Genomic DNA, 14,196 nt, shown 5'->3' on the forward strand with positions numbered 1-14,196 from the left:
CACACATAGGCTCAAAATAAAGGGATGGAGGAAGATCTACCAAGCAAATAGAGAACAAAAAAAAGCAGGGGTTGCAATACTAGTCTCTGATAAAACAGACTTTAAAACATCAAAGATCAAAAGAGACAAAGAAGGCCATTACATAATGGTAAAGGGATCAATTCAACAGGAAGAGCTAACTATCCTAAATATATTTGCACCCAATACAGGAGCACCCAGATTCATAAAGCAAGTCCTTAGAGACTTACAAAGAGACTTAGACTCCCATACAATAATAATGGGAGACTTCAACACTCCACTGTCAACATTAGACAGATCAACGAGACAGAAAGTTAACAAGGATATCCAGGAATTGAACTCATCTCTGCAGCAAGCAGACCTAATAGACATCTACAGAACTCTCCACCCCAAATCAACAGAATATACATTCTTCTCAGCACCACATCACACTTATTCCAAAATTGACCACATAATTGGAAGTAAAGCACTCCTCAGCAAATGTACAAGAACAGAAATTATAACAAACAGTCTCTCAGACCACAGTGCAATCAAACTAGAACTCAGGACTAAGAAACTCAATCAAAACCACTCAACTACATGGAAACTGAATAACCTGCTCCTGAATGACTACTGGGTACACAACGAAATGAAGGCAGAAATAAAGATGTTCTTTGAAACCAATGAGAACAAAGATACAACATACCAGAATCTCTGGGACACATTTAAAGCAGTGTGTAGAGGGAAATTTATAGCACTAAATGCCCACAAGAGAAAGCTGGAAAGATCTAAAATTGACACTCTAACATCACAATTAAAAGAACTAGAGAAGCAAGAGCAAACACATTCAAAAGCTAGCAGAAGGCAAGAAATAACTAAGATCAGAGCAGAACTGAAGGAGACAGAGACACAAAAAACCCTCCAAAAAATCAATGAATCCAGGAGTTGGTTTTTTGAAAAGATCAACAAAATTGACAGACCACTAGCAAGACTAATAAAGAAGAAAAGAGAGAAGAATCAAATTGACGCAATAAAAAATGATAAAGGGGATATCACCACCGACCTCACAGAAATACAAACTACCATCAGAGAATACTATAAACACCTCTACGCAAATAAACTAGAAAATCTAGAAGAAATGGATAATTTCCTGGACACTTACACTCTCCCAAGACTAAACCAGGAAGAAGCTGAATCCCTGAATAGACCAATAGCAGGCTCTGAAATTGAGGCAATAATTAATAGCCTACCAACCAAAAAAAGTCCAGGACCAGATGGATTCACAGCTGAATTCTACCAGAGGTACAAGGAGGAGCTGGTACCATTCCTTCTGAAACTATTCCAATCAATAGAAAAAGAGGGAATCCTCCCTAACTCATTTTATGAGGCCAACATCATCCTGATACCAAAGCCTGGCAGAGACACAACAAAAAAAGAGAACTTTGGACCAATATCCCTGATGAACATCGATGCAAAAATCCTCAATAAAATACTGGCAAACCGGATCCAGCAGCATATCAAAAAGCTTATCCACCATGATCAAGTTGGCTTCATCCCTGGGATGCAAGGCTGGTTCAACATATGCAAATCAATAAACATAATCCAGCATATAAACAGAACCAAAGACAAAAACCACATGATTATCTCAATAGATGCAGAAAAGGCCTTTGACAAAATTCAACAGCCCTTCATGCTAAAAACTCTCAATAAATTCGGTATTGATGGAACATATCTCAAAATCATAAGAGCTATTTATGACAAACCCACAGCCAATATCATACTGAATGGGCAAAAACTGGAAGCATTCCCTCTGAAAACTGGCACAAGACAGGGATGCCCTCTCTCACCACTCCTATTCAACATAGTGTTGGAAGTTCTGGCTAGGGCAATCAAGCAAGAGAAAGAAATCAAGGGTATTCAGTTAGGAAAAGAAGAAGTCAGATTGTCCCTGTTTGCAGATGACACGATTGTATATTTAGAAAACCCCACTGTCTCAGCCCAAAATCTCCTTAAGCTGATAAGCAACTTCAGCAAAGTCTCAGGATACAAAATTAATTTGCAAAAATCACAAGCATTCTTATACACCAGTAACAGACAAACAGAGAGCCAAATCATGAATGAACTTCCATTCACAATTGCTACAAAGAGAATAAAATACCTAGGAATCCAACTTACAAGGGATGTAAAGGACCTCTTCAAGGAGAACTACAAACCACTGCTCAGTGAAATAAAAGAGGACATAAATAAATGGAAGAACATACCATGCTCATGGATAGGAAGAATCAATATCGTGAAAATGGCCATACTACCCAAGGTAATTTATAGATTCAATGACATCCCCATCAGGCTACCAATGAGTTTCTTCACAGACTTGGAAAAAACTGCTTTAAAGTTCATATGGAACCAAAAAAGAGCCCGCATCTCCAAGACAATCCTAAGTCAAAAGAACAAAGCTGGAGGCATCACGCTACCTGACTTCAAACTATACTACAAGGCTACAGTAACCAAAATAGCATGGTACTGGTACCAAAACAGAGATATAGACCAATGGAACAGAACAGAGTCCTCAGAAATAATACCACACATCTACAGCCATCTGATCTTTGATAAACCTGAGAAAAACAAGAAATGGGGAAAGGATTCCCTATTTAATAAATGGTGCTGGGATAATTGGCTAGCCATAAGTAGAAAGCTGAAACTGGATCCTTTCCTTACTCCTTATACGAAAATTAATTCAAGATGGATTAGAGACTTAATTAGACCTAATACCATAAAAATCCTAGAAGAAAACCTAGGTAATATCATTCAGGACACAGGCATGGGCAAGGACTTCATGTCTAAAACACCAAAAGCAATGGCAACAAAAGCCAAAATTGACAAATGGGATCTAATTAAATTAAAGAGCTTCTGCACAGCAAAAGAAACTACCATCAGAGTGAACAGGCAACCTACAGAATGGGAGAAAATTTTTGCAATCTATTCATCAAAGGGCTAATATCCAGAACCTACAAAGAACTCAAACAAATTTACAAGAAAAAAACAAACAACCCCATCAAAAAGTGGGCAAAGGATATGAATAGACATTTCTCAAAAGAGGACATTCATACAGCCAACAGACACATGAAAAAATGCTCATCATCACTGGCCATCAGAGAAATGCAAATCAAAACCAAAATGAGATACCATCTCACACCAGTTAGAATGGCAATCATTAAAAAGTCAGGAAACAACAGGTGCTGGAGAGGATGTGGAGAAATAGGAACACTTTTACACAGTTGGTGAGATTGTAAACTAGTTCAACCATTATGGAAAACAGGATGGCGATTCCTCAAGGATCTAGAACTAGAAGTACCATATGACCCAGCCATCCCATTACTGGGTATATACCCAAAAGATTATAAATCATGCTGCTATAAAGACACATGCACATGTATGTTTATTGCAGCACTATTCACAATAGCAAAGACTTGGAATCAACCCAAATGTCCATCAGTGACGACTGGATTAAGAAAATGTGGCACATATACACCATGGAATACTATGCAGCCATAAAAAAGGATGAGTTTGTGTCTTTCTAGGGACATGGATGTAGCTGGAAACCATCATTCTGAGCAAACTATTGCAAGAACAGAAAACCAAACACATGTTCTCACTCATAGGTGGGAACTGAACAATGAGATCACTTGGACTCGGGAAGGGGAACATCACACACCGGGGCCTATCATGGGGAGGGGGGAGGGGGGAGGGATTGCACTGGGAGTTATACCTGATGTAAATGACGAGTTGATGGGTGCTGACGAGTTGATGGGTGCAGCACACCAACATGGCACAAGTATACATATGTAACAAACCTGCACGTTATGCACATGTACCCTAGAACTTAAAGTATAATTTTAAAAAAGAAGAAGAAGAAAAAAAAGTATTACTGATTAATGTTCAGACTTGAAAAAAAGTGAAACCCATGTTAAAAATTCTAGGGTAAGTTGTAAAAGAAAAAAGAGAGAGAACAACTAATAGGAAACTACTAGAAGGGGTAAAAATTGCTGAGATTAGCTCAGTCGTGGAGACCCTAACCCAGTGGCGCTAGAGGAATTAAAGACACACACACAGAAATACAGGGTGTGGAATGGGAAATCAGGGGTCTCACAGCCTTCAGAGCTGACAGCCCCAAACAGAGATTTACCCACATATTTATTGACAGCAAGCCAGTGATAAGCATTTTTTCACAGATTATAAATTAACTAAAAGCATTTCTTACAGGAAATAAAGGGATGGGCCAAAACAAAGAGATGGGCTCTGGCTAGTTATCTGCAGCAGGAGCATGTTCTTAAGGCACAGATTGCTCATGCTATTGTTTGTGGTTTAAGAATGCCTTAAGCGGTTTTCCGCCCTGGGTAGGCCAGGTGTTCCTTGCCCTCATTCTGGTAAACCCACAACCTTCAGCATGGGCATCATGGCCATCACGAACATGCTACAGTGCTGCAGAGATTTTGTTTATGGCCAGTTTTGGGGCCAGTTTATGGCCAGATATTGGCGGGGGCGGGGGGAGGAGGCTGTTCCCAACATGTCCCCCTTATTTGTTTTGCAAAGTGATAAAAGCAAAGGCAGCTTTGTCATGGTGAGCTACTTCTTGCAGGAGTCCAGATCAGCATCTGCAGACTATACAAAGACAAACAACACAGATTAAAAGCACAATCATGGTTGAAATCACAGAGCTTCCAAGTGTTTTTATCCATTTTAATGGGTTACTAGCTGCTAATCTGCCTGCAGCTCCTTCAAGCACTCCAGTTCCTAGCATTAAGGTCAGGTGTGCCTGGGATGCTTTAAATATTTGTTCTTTTAATTTTGCAATATCCAAAGACAAGTTTGTAGAGTGTCCTTCTAGATGCTTTTTTATTCCTTGCCAAATTTTCATCTTATTCAGAGCCATTAATAGTTTCCACAAATCCTTATGTTTAGCTCCTACAGTGGGCCATATCATTTGAGGTTGAGGTGCCACTATACTGCCACGTTTCCAGATAATAGGAACTCTTGCCGTACTTCTTACAATTTCTACCATCTGACCGTTTTGTTCAGACCAGCTGAACATAGTGTAGCTGTGGCACACAGACTGAGAGGTGCAACTTAAGCTAAACATCCCCTTAGGGGACCAATCAATAATGATTCCATAGGAATCACTGCACAGCACCTCTGCCTGCTCTGCAATGCAATCTTCCTAAACAAGTACATTCATTTTTTCTGGCCAGGTTCAATTTTGTTCACAAATAGGTTTTTGAGGGTGGTATGCCTCAATTATAGGAGCAGATTCATTATGGTAAATACTGAGATCAGAAAGTATGTGTAACTGTGCCATAGAGCAATTACCTCCTGGCATTACTGCCAGCCAAGATTGATAAATATGCCCAATAAGTATAATTGTTCTCTGTGTCAGCCCTTGTTGAAGGAATACTCACAGCAATGGTGATCACCACTATCATAGCTACCATTAAATAACTCATTGTGACTGGTTGTCCTGCTTTCCTCAGGTTTTCTTCTGCCATCTGTGACAGCTTCTTGATCTGTCCCCAAGTAGATGGCCATGTTTGACGGGTGCTGCTCATGACAGTTGGGGTCCTCCTCAGCATCAGTCTCAACATGGCTGCAACTGGGGGGTCCTTGGGATCCTCCCGGAATCTCTTCCTCAGCATCTGGCTCATGATAAGGTTTCAAGTGTCTTTATGGTATCCGAATTGGCTGTTCATTCGGTCCTGGAGAAACACAAGCATAACCTCTACCCCAAGTTATTATTTTACCTATTTCCCAACTTTTTGTTATCAGATCTCTCCACCAAACCAGTTGTTCTGCTTCTGTCTTTGCAGTTGATTTCTGCAGCTGCTGTTCAGCTGCTCATAGCACCTAGCCTTTAGGCAGACTAAAAAAATTTAAAGTTAATAATGCTAGATTCAATTTTATATGAGTTGTCCCACAGTCCCTGTTTACCGCCTCCTCTGCTTTTGCAACTGCTGTTTCTGGGAGAGATTCAGTCTCTTCACTATGGCTTGTCCTTGAGAATTATATGGGATACCAGTGATGTGTTTAATATTCCATATAGAGAAAAATGTAGCTAGAGCTTGGCTAGTATAGCCTGGTGCATTATCTGTTTTAATAGAAGCTGGAATGCCCATCACTGCAAAACACTGCAAAAGGTGACGTTTAACATGGGCAGAAAAAAATCATAACTGAGCATTTTCAATTAATTGTGTGGAATGAACCACATATGAAGAATCAAAAATCCCATTAATAGGCATATTAAAAGCAGTCAATATCTCAATTACAGCTATAAGCTCCGCTTTCTGAGCTGAAGTATACGGCATCTGGAAAACTTTGCCTTTTGATCCAGAATAAGAAGCTTTACCATTACTAGACCCATCTGTAAAAACATTCTCAGCACCTTCAATTGGTTTAAATTTAGTTATTCTAGGGAGGATCCAATTAGTTCATTTCAAAAATTGAAACGGTTTCATTTTAGGAAAATGATCATCAAGAATACACACAAAGTCAGCTAAATGGGTTTGCCAAGTAAGACTATTTATAAAAGCTTGCTGTATTTGTGCCTTCGTGAGAGGGATGATAATTTTTCCAGGATCATATCCATGTAATTTAACAATCCAAATTCTCCCATTTCCTATCATAGTAGTGATTTGATCCAAATAAGGAGTTAGAGTCCGTGAATTAGCATGTGGAAGAAAAAGCCACTCTACTAAGTCCTGCTCTTGGACAGTAACACCAGTAGGTGAATGCTGAGTTGGAAATATTAGCAAATCTAGAGTCTTCTCTGGATCTATTCTATTTATTTGAGTTTTATGGACTTGCTTTTCGATTAGCTGCAGCTCTGCCTCAGCCTCTTTTGTTAATTGCCGAGGGCTAGTGAGACTAAGATCTCCTCTAAGGATAGAAAATAGATTACTCACGGCATAGGTAGGAATGCCTAGAGCAGGTCGTATCCAATTAACGTCCCCTAGTAATTTTTGCAAGTCATTTAATGTTTTCAATTGATCCCTACATATGGCTACTTTCTGTGGCAGAATGGCAATGTCATTTACTAAGGTTCCCAAGTAGGAGTAAGGAGTAGTAGTCTGAATTTTGTCAGGAGCATAATGAAACCAGCGCCAGAAACTGAATTTTGCAAGTGATCATAACATTGGAGTAATACTTCTCAAGTAGGGGCGGCACAAAGTATATTGTCCATATAATGACTAATGTCACACTGTGAAAATTTTTTACCAGTAGGTTCAATTGCTTGCCCTACATAAGTCTGGCAAATTGTTGGACTGTTTAACATGTCTTGTGGCAACACTTTCCAACGAAAACGCTTAGCAGGCTGCAGGTTGTTTATTGCAGGAATTGTAAATGCAAACCGTTCACAGTCCTGCTCACTCTAAGGTGAGAGTAAAGAAACAGTCTTTTAAATCTATGACTATTAAAGCCCAATTTTTTGGAATCATAGCAGGAGAAGGCAATCCTGGCTGCAATGCTCCTCTAGGTTATATAACTGAATTAATGGCTCTTAAATCAGTTAACATTCTCCATTTACCTGATTTTTTTCCTTAATTATGAAAACTGGAGAATTCCAAGGGGAAAATGTTGGAGTTATGTGTCCTTTTTCTTACTGTTCATTAACGAAGTCCTCTAAAGCTTCCAGTTTCTTTTGACTTAGTTGCCATTGTTCTATCCAAATTGGCTTATCTATTAACCATTTTAAAGGTATACATTCTGGAGACTTAACAATGGCTGCCATTAAAAATGATATCCTAAACCTTCATAGGAACTTTGTCTTCCCACTTAAAGAGGTTCCTTCAAATCTTGCAAATTTTTCCTAGTCCCATACCAGGGACATACTTGATTTCATCCATCAGACATTGACTGTGAGGGCTGTATAACTGCTCTGGAATTAGAACTTGTGCTCCCCATTGTTGTAATAAATCTCTTCCCCATAGATTTATAGGTACAGAAGTTATAATTGGTTGAATAGTCCCAGGTTGTCCATCGGGCCCTTCACAATGCAAAATATCACTACTTTGATATACTCCAAGGGCTTCACCAACTCCAACTATGTTAAATTGAGTGGGTTGAATTGGCCACACAGACGGCCAGTGCTGTAGAGAAATGATTGAAATGTCTGCTCCTATACCTACCAAACCTTTAAATTTTTTTCCCTGAATAGTTATTTCACAGGTAGGACATTTATTAGTAATTGTTTCACTCAATAAGCTGCTTTGCCTTGTTTATTTGTGCTTCCAAATCCTCCTGTTCGTTTAATTTCACTTGTCTCCATTTCCACATATGGCACAATCAGGAGCTGTGCTACACGCTCTCCTGGCTCTGCTTTCCAGGAAACAGAAGTAGATATAACAATTTGAATTTCCCCATTGTAATCTGAATCAATGACTCCTGTATGTATTTGTACTCCTTTTAAATTTAAACTAGACATTCCTAGAAGTAATCCTATCGTCCATGCTGACAAGGGTCCACAGACTCCTGTTGGGACCTTTTGCGGGGGTTCCCCAGGCAGAAGGCTCACAGCTTTTGTGCAGCATAAATCTACTGCGGCACTACCGGCTGTGGCGGGGGACAGACATTGTGCAAGGGTGAGGGAATGGTTGAGCCAGAAATGCCCCCATTTGGAATGGGGCCCGCGACGGGCCCTCATGGCATTTCCCAAAATCGTGTTCCCATCTTTATCAAACTTAGAGTGACACTGATTAGCCCAATGTTTTCCTTTTTTACATTTTGTACATATTTCAGGCTTAGCAATTTTCTTTTCTCCCCTATCTGGTGGCCTGACTCGCTGGTTTTTTCTACATTCTTTTTTAGTCTGACCATGCTTCCCACAGTTAAAACAAGCTCCAGGAAACAGAGTATTTCCTTTACCCACTCTCAGTCCTGCCATTTCCCGGGCTAGCAGAGTAGCCTTATGCAGATTACCTCCAATACCGTCACAGGCCTTGATATAATCAACTAAATGTGATTTCCCTCTAATAGGTCGCAGAGCAGCCTGGCACTCGGGATTAGCATTGCCGAAAGCTAAAAATCACAACACTATATCCTGAGCAGCTGAATCTGCAATCACCTTTTTAAGAGACTCCTGTAACCGAGCTATAAAATCCATGTATGGTTCTTTTGGTCTCTGTTTTACAGCACTAAAGGGTATTGTTCTCCACCTGAAGTGATTTTTTTCCCAAGCTCTAATGCATACTCCCCTAAGCTGCTCTATGGCATCATTCTGCATAACCACTTGTGCATCTAAACCAGACCAGCCGCCGATCCCCAAAAGTTGGTCTGCAGTTATATTAATTTGAGGTTGGGTCTGGGTGTTGCGAGCAGCCTGAATGGAAGCTTCATTTGCCCACCAAGTTTTAAATTGTAATAAATGAGCAGGAGTTAGACAAGCTCGAGTAAGAGCGTCCCAGTCAGTAGGAATCATCCAACTGGAAACAGCAACATTCTTTAACAGTCCCATTACAAAAGGAGAACCTGGTCCATATTGATTACTAGCTTGTTTAAATTCTTTGAGTAATTTAAAAGGAAAAAGCTCAAATGTAGCTAGAATATTTCCCTGTTGATCTGCGGCGTGTATTCTAACAGGCAACTGCCAAGCCTCTAAATCACCCTCTCCTCTAGCTTGCTGAATTCCTGCCTGAATGGAACCGAGAGCAGTCGCTCGAGGCGCTGCTTGAACAGTCACTGGGGCAACTACTTTTCGCACAGTGTCCTCTGGAAAAGAAAGATCTGGAGGGTAAGGCCACTCTTTTTCTTCAAAATAAGGAGGGGGTGCAGAAAGGTAGGAATGAATCTCTTCCTCCTTTGCCACTTTAGCTTTAGCTGGCAAACAGACCTGCTCTGTTACTTCGTTATACTCTCCTTCCTCCTCCTCATCAGTGTGAAAAGGTTCTAAGGTGGAACAAACCAGAGCCCACACTTGTCCCAATGTTACCCTGATGCTTCTGAGCTCCCATTCTTACCACGGGATTGCTTAAGAGTACTCGGATGTCCTCCAGCTTAGTTCCACGTTCTCTAACTGTTGCTCAGTGACCCTTCAACCTGGGTTCGAGCCCCATGTATGGGCGCCACTTGCCGAGATCAGCTCAGTCGTGGAGACCCAAACCCAGCAGCACTAGAGGAATTAAAGACACACACAGAGAAATATAGGGTGTGGAGTGGGAAATCAGGGGTCTCACAGCCTTCAGAGCTGAGCCCCAAACAGAGATTTACTCACACATTTATTGACAGCAAGCCAGTGATAAGCATTGTTTCTATAGATTATAGATTAACTAAAAGCATTTCTTACAGGAAATAAAGGGATGGGCCAAAAAAAGGGATGGGTCTGGCTAGTTATCTGCAGCAGGAACATGTTCTTAAGGCACAGATGGCTCATGCTATTGTTTGGGGTTTAAGAATGCCTTAAGCAGTTTTCTGCCCTGGGTGGGCCAGGTATTCCTTGCCCTCATTCCGGTAAACCCACAACCTTCAACATGGGCATCATGGCCATCACGAACATGTCATAGTACTGCAGAGATTTTGTTTATGGCCAGTTTTGGGACCAGTTTATGGCCAGATTTGGGGGCCTGTTCCCAACAAAAAATGAAATAATGGAAAAAAGAAATCAATAGTCTTACAAGTGAACCTAGACAAAACCAGCAGAGGAACTGCCCAGCCACCCACAGAATTGAAGGTAAAAGATAATCGTTGAAAACACTGAACTTTGGGGTGGTAAAAAGTCCTGGGACAAAGAAATCAGAAAATATTTAGAAATGAATAATATATGTAACAACAGACTTACCAAATTTAAAGGTTTATATAACGAAAAACCTGCAGCCTCCAACTAAAGCAGTGTTCACAAAGAACTTTATAACCTTAAATGCATATATTAAAAAAGAAGGTTCAGCATGTTATCCAGTGTCTAAAATAATTTAAAATAAATGAAAATGGTCAGGTGCAGTGGCTTACACCTGTAATCACAGCACTTTAGAAGGCCAAGGCAGGAGAACTGCTTGAGTCCAGTAGTTTGAGACCAGTCTGGGCAACATAGTGGACTCCTTTTTTTTTCTTTTTTTTTTTTTTTTGAGATGGAGTCTCACTCTGCCACCCAGGCTGGAGCACAGTGGCATGATCTTGGCTCACTGCAACCTCCGCCTCCCAGGTTCAAGCAATTCTCCTGCCTCAGCCTCCCAAGTAGCTCAGACTACAGGTGTGCACCACCACGCCCAGCTAATTTTTGTATTTTTAGTAGAGACAAGGTTTCACCATGTTTTGATTTCTTGAGCTCATGGTCTGCCCACCTCGGACTCCCAAAGTGCTGGGATTACAGGTGTGAGCCTCCGCGCCCAGCCGAAAAATATAAAAATACAGATAGAAGCAAAAAATAATGAAATAAAAAGAAAGAAAGAAGTGTAGTGTAGAGAGAAAACTACACTAAAAGTTTAATTTTTGGAAAAATTAACACATTTTATAAGCTCAAGGCAAGACTGATCCAAAAAAAAAGAGGGCAATATAACCAATATTAGAAAGTGATCTATATATTAGAAGCAATCTCCACCAAAATCCCAACATGCTAATTCTAAAATTTCTATACAAACAGAATACAGAACCCAGAAATAAAGCCACATACCTACAACCAACTGATCTTCTACAAAGTCGACAAAAATATGCACTGGGGAAAGGACACCCCATTCAATAAACAGTGCTGGGAAAATTAGATAGCCATATGCAGAAGAACGAAACCGGACCCCTACCTCTCACCACATACAAAAATTAACGCAAGATGGATTAATGACCTTACCATAAGACCTAAAACTTCACAAATACCAGAAGCTGATAAGCACATTTCATAACTTGTTTATAAAACAAGAGAAAACTCTTCCAGACATTGGCCTAGGCAAAGAATTTAAAACCAAGTCTCAAAACCAAGCACAACAAAAACAACAACAGACAAATGAGACTTAAACTAAAAAGCTGCTACATAGCAAAAGACAACCTACAGAATGGCAAAAAATATTTGCAAACTATGCATCCAATAAAGGGCTAATATCCAGAATATACAAGGAACTCAGCTCAACAAGAAAATACAAGTAACCCTATTAAACAGTGAGTAAAGAACATGAAGAGACATTTTTCAAAAGAAGACATACAAGAAGCCAAAAACATGAAAAAATGTTCAACATCACTAATCATCAGAGAAATGCAAACTAAAGCCACAATGAGATACCATCTTATATGGACAGAACTGGAGGGCATTATCCCATGAAATAACTTCAAGAAAGTCAAATATCAAATGTTCTCACTTATAAGTGGGAGCTTAACGATGTGTACACATAGACATACAGAGTGGAATAACAAACACTGCAGATTACAAAAGGTGGGAGGATGGCGGGGTGAGGGTTGAAAAATTACCTATTGGATAGAACGTTCACTATTCTGGTGATGGGTACACCAAAAGGCCAGACTTCACTACTATGTAATACATGCATATAAGAAATCTGCACTTATACCTCCTAAATACATCTAAACCGTTTTTTAATGTAAAGACCATTTTAAAAATTATATACAATACCAATGCAAGAGTTGATAACTAAAGCATATTTCGTAACTTGTTTATAAGATTCACTACACTCATAAAATTGATGCCTCCACAACAACTATAAAATAGTGTTCCATAAGAATATGGAAGTTCTTTAGAAAAAAGGCAGAAGAGCCACATAAGTCATCTTACAGAGGGAATTCTGGGAAAATGGCTTATAGCAATTGCACAGTATTTTTAAAATAAACTTTTAATTCTGATATGATCGCAAACATACCAAAAATCTGCTAGAATAATACACAGAATTCTCTAAGCCTTCCATCTAGATTTCCCAATTAATGTTCTACCAAATCTGCTTTATTCTTCTTTTCTCTATATATACACACACATGCATTTTTTCCTGAGCCATCTGAGATTAAGTAACTTCTAAATACTTCAGTGTTTATATTCTAAAAAGACTTTCTCTTACATAACTACAGTACAATTATCAAAATCATGAAATTAACATGGATAGAATACTAAAACCAATCAGACCTTATTCCAATTTCTCTGATTATCCCAAAAATATCCTCTTACCCTGTTCAATCACCCCTTCCTTTTGACCTTGTTCTTATTCATACCCTCTAAGTGACCAGTTTCATAATTTCCTTATTTATCCATCTTGTTTCTTTTTGTACAAAATGAGCAAATCACATCTTTATTTGATTTTCCCTTCTTTCTTACATAAAAGATAGCATACATAGTCTTTTGTACTTTTCACTTAATGTTTCCTAGAAATCACTTTCTATCAGTCCGTAGAAAGCATCTTTATTTTTCTTCACAGCTCTATAACACTCCATTGTGTGTAAGTACCATAGTTTACTCAACCACCTCTTATGTATGGGCATTTAGGTTGTCTCCAATAGTTTGTAACAACAAGCAATGCTCCAATAAATAATCTCACACATCTGTATTTGCACACTTTCAGAGCTGTATCCTCAGTGGGACTGCTGAATCAATACACAAATGCATACGCAGTTTTGTTAGCTATAGTCAAACTCCCCTCCACAAAGGCTGTACCTCTGCATTACCACCAGGATTGTAAGAGAGTTCCAGTTTCTTTACAGCCCCACCAATAAAGTATATTGTTACATTTTAAGTTTTTGCCAATGTAATATGTGAAACAGTATCTTAGTATAGATTAAATTCGCATTTCTCTTATTTTAAGTGAGGTAATCACATGTTTAAGAATCATTTATATATTTATTAGCCCTTTATCTGTGATATATATTACAGACATGTTCTATAAGTTTGTCATTTGTCTTTTGTTATGGTGGGTTTTTACCACACAGAAGCTTTTTAATTTTATATAGTCAAATGTGTCAATATTTTCTTTTGTTGCACCTGGATTTTTGAGTCACACAAAAGCTTTCCCTACACCCAGGTTACAGAGGAATCCACCCATGTTTTTCTTCGGCGCTTGTATACTTTAATGGATTTATCCTTACATATGGTATGAGATGCAGATCTCATTTTATCGCGTTTCCAATGGCTAACCAATTATCCTACTGGCATTTATTTAAAATTCTATCTTCATTCTAGTGATTTGAGATGAATGGGATTATTTTGAAGTTCCCTGAACCCATCCTCCAACTCCCAAGAAA

The 14,196-nt window shown here is 39.3% G+C and overlaps 1 protein-coding gene across 3 annotated transcripts in view; it reads right to left on the minus strand.

Annotated features, from left to right (window-relative positions):
- Window positions 1-14,196, minus strand: part of ABCD3 (ATP binding cassette subfamily D member 3) — a 100,759-nt gene that overhangs the window by 64,149 nt on the left and 22,414 nt on the right. The window contains exon 1 of one of the 3 annotated variants that reach the window (XM_015145406.3): window positions 3,764-4,571. The exons of the other annotated variants lie outside the window; for them this stretch is intronic. Within the exon in view, the coding sequence (XP_015000892.2) occupies window positions 3,764-3,837 (74 nt within the window). The 5' untranslated portion in view covers window positions 3,838-4,571. Of the gene's footprint in view, window positions 1-3,763; window positions 4,572-14,196 lie in introns of those variants that run through there. 3 annotated transcript variants of the gene reach the window in all.

The sequence above is a fragment of the Macaca mulatta genome, chromosome 1, assembly GCF_049350105.2.
Source record: "Macaca mulatta isolate MMU2019108-1 chromosome 1, T2T-MMU8v2.0, whole genome shotgun sequence".
Lineage (NCBI taxonomy): Eukaryota > Metazoa > Chordata > Mammalia > Primates > Cercopithecidae > Macaca > Macaca mulatta.